General features: G+C 45.3%; 1 protein-coding gene across 1 annotated transcript; it reads right to left on the bottom strand.

Moving 5' to 3' along the window:
* Positions 1–664: 664 nt before the first annotated feature.
* LOC118746371 lies at positions 665–1,690 on the bottom strand. Its single transcript, XM_036480226.1, has one exon. It carries the CDS (start codon positions 1,688–1,690, stop codon positions 665–667), a length of 1,026 nt encoding a protein of 341 aa, XP_036336119.1.
* Between the last annotated feature and the right edge of the window lie 713 nt (positions 1,691–2,403).

The following is a 2,403-nucleotide window of genomic DNA, read 5'->3' as shown; positions in this document are numbered from 1 at the left end:
GTTTTCCACCCGTGCGATACTCCGGGGTTGTGAGTCCGCTTAGACAGTTCTCGTCTGCAGTTGATATTGCAAATTAAAGCTGAATGATCACTTTGCGTATAACACGTGCTATGTTTCCATTCAGTGAATCTATATAGCCCGGAACTGATAAAGGTCAGGTCTATTATTGACCCAAAACCGTTTCGGCTGAAAGTGTGTTCAGTTCCCGTGTTTAGTAAAACGACGTCCAAACAAGCGAAAGCCTCCAGAAGAGCTCGCCCTCTTGGGCTTGTACTGCGGCATCCCCACTCTTGTGCCCACGCGTTGAAGTCGCCTGCTATAAGAACATTCTGCCTGCCTCTAGCATCAATTGTTAGATTTAACAGTATATTTTCGAATGCCTGTATACTTATGCTTGGTGCAATGTAGCAGCTGTATACGTACAAGTTGCCGATTTCCGCACCAATGAAGCCATTTGCGGACACGGCACCCTGCATCCAGCGAGCTGGGTTCCCGCATGACCAGAGAGCCGCTTTTCCGCTTTGATCCTGAAGCCAGCACTGAGACGATTTCGATTTGTATGGCTCACTGAGTATCGCAATATCGATTTTTTCCTCTAATATTGTTTGCGACAGGAGGTCCTGCGCCGCTTGGCAGTGGTTGAGGTTAAGCTGCAAAAGTCTCATCATACCTTTATTTTGCTTAGCGCCAGTTGATATACCGGACACTTGTTGCCTCCTGCCTGGTGGCTGGTAGGATTGCTGCCGCGTTTTACGCATAATAAGCACCGTGGAGCATTTGTGCATAGTTTGGCCGTATGCCCAGTTTGACCGCACTTGAAGCACGATTTGCCAAAATCGTCGCTGCTCCGACAGCCCTTCGATATGTGGCCGAACTCAAAACATTTGTAGCAGCGCTTTGGCTGTATTTTATGTCTTATTCGGCAGATAACCCAGCCAATTCTGATTTTACCTTGGCCTACTAGTTTATTGGCAAAGCTCTCGGGTAGGAGTAAGGTTGCGGTCTGTGTGCCTCCGTACGCTTTTCGCATCGACCGGATATCGGATACTAGCACTTTAGTGGACCCACCTTGACCATTTAAAGCTAAGCACACCTCTTCGCTTGTCGTAACTTCGTCGATATCATGTATCTCTATATGAACCATTTCAGTTAGGGTCCTGACTTCTGCTTTACCTGCCAGTACTCCTTCGACTGCCTCTTGAAGTTTCGCAGTATTTACGTCCTCAGACTTATTCAGCTGAAACAGGAGATCGCCACTAGCTGTTTTCCTGATCTTCCGCACAGTTTCGCTTAGACCCTTCAGGCTTTCCTCGCTCGTTACCATTTTCAAAATGTCAGCATAAGAACACTCTCCAGAGGATTTGACTACAATGGCATCCGGGCGGGTTGGCTTTTTTCTCTGCCGTCTTTTCGGTTTCACCTTAGTCCACTCCATATTTAAGTTGGCTGTGGTAGCGTTGGAGCATAGCGACTGGTTATCGCCTTTTGGCTTCTGGGCCGCGTTGTCAGCAGTTGCTGGTTGATCACTGCTACGAGTTTGGCGATCCATTTTCTCTGCTTGTGCTCGAGGTGAGTTGACACGAATGCGTTTATCTTTCGGTTGTGGGCGGTTCTCGGGTGTGGGTTCGTTCGCCGACCTCTTCCCTGTTTTATCACCTTTGACTGGCCGGTCTGTTTCTTTCTTGATCATTACCCTCAACGATTTCGAAGAGCTTCGAGATGCTGGTCAGGACGTTTTTCATTTGCTGATTCACGTGCCTCTGGCTATCCATCATCTTCCTCAGTTCCCCAATCTTCTCCCCAATCATGCGGAGGGCGCCGTTGTACTTTTCAGTAGAGTTCTCGATTGATTGGATTCTCTGAGAGTCAGCCCCATTTCCGCTTTCTATGCGTGCTGCTGGTGACCCTGCAGAATCCTCCACGTTATTTGAACTCGGGACATCCGTATTGTCACTGGTTGGTCGTCTGGCCAGTAACGTGTTACGTACGGGAGATCGTTGGGTCATTCCGCTCCGCTGGAAGGGGCTACTAGCCCCGGACGGGGGTTGGATCTCGGTGCCTTGGTTTTGCTTCCGTTTATCCATTTTTATCACTTTCTCACCACGGGGTGAGTAAGTGACAGTACACTTAGCACCACCTTTGTACTTTTTCGTAGCCGGAAATACAGGTAATTATTTTGATATATTTTATTTTTAATTTCCTATTTTAGTTTAATTTATTTATAAAGATTATTTGCTGTAGCGGCTTACTTCCGTAAAATTTACTATTTTATTTGGTTAAGTTAAGTTTTCTTTAATTTAATTATTTAATTTAATTCAATATAATTTAATTTACCTTAATTTAATATCATTTAATGTAGTTAATTTGATTTAATTTAACTTTATTTTGTTTAATTTAATTTGA

The sequence above is a fragment of the Rhagoletis pomonella genome, unplaced genomic scaffold (genome assembly GCF_013731165.1).
Source record: "Rhagoletis pomonella isolate Grant_MI unplaced genomic scaffold, Rhpom_1.0 Rhpom_scaffold_00010, whole genome shotgun sequence".
Lineage (NCBI taxonomy): Eukaryota > Metazoa > Arthropoda > Insecta > Diptera > Tephritidae > Rhagoletis > Rhagoletis pomonella.
Note: the sequence above shows the minus strand (reverse complement) of the source record. Positions and strands in the feature narration are given on the sequence as shown.

Bases quoted from the DNA above. Each gene is read 5' to 3' on its own strand.
- LOC118746371 (XM_036480226.1), bottom strand. From the start codon at position 1,690: ATGATCAAGAAAGAAACAGACCGGCCAGTCAAAGGTGATAAAACAGGG.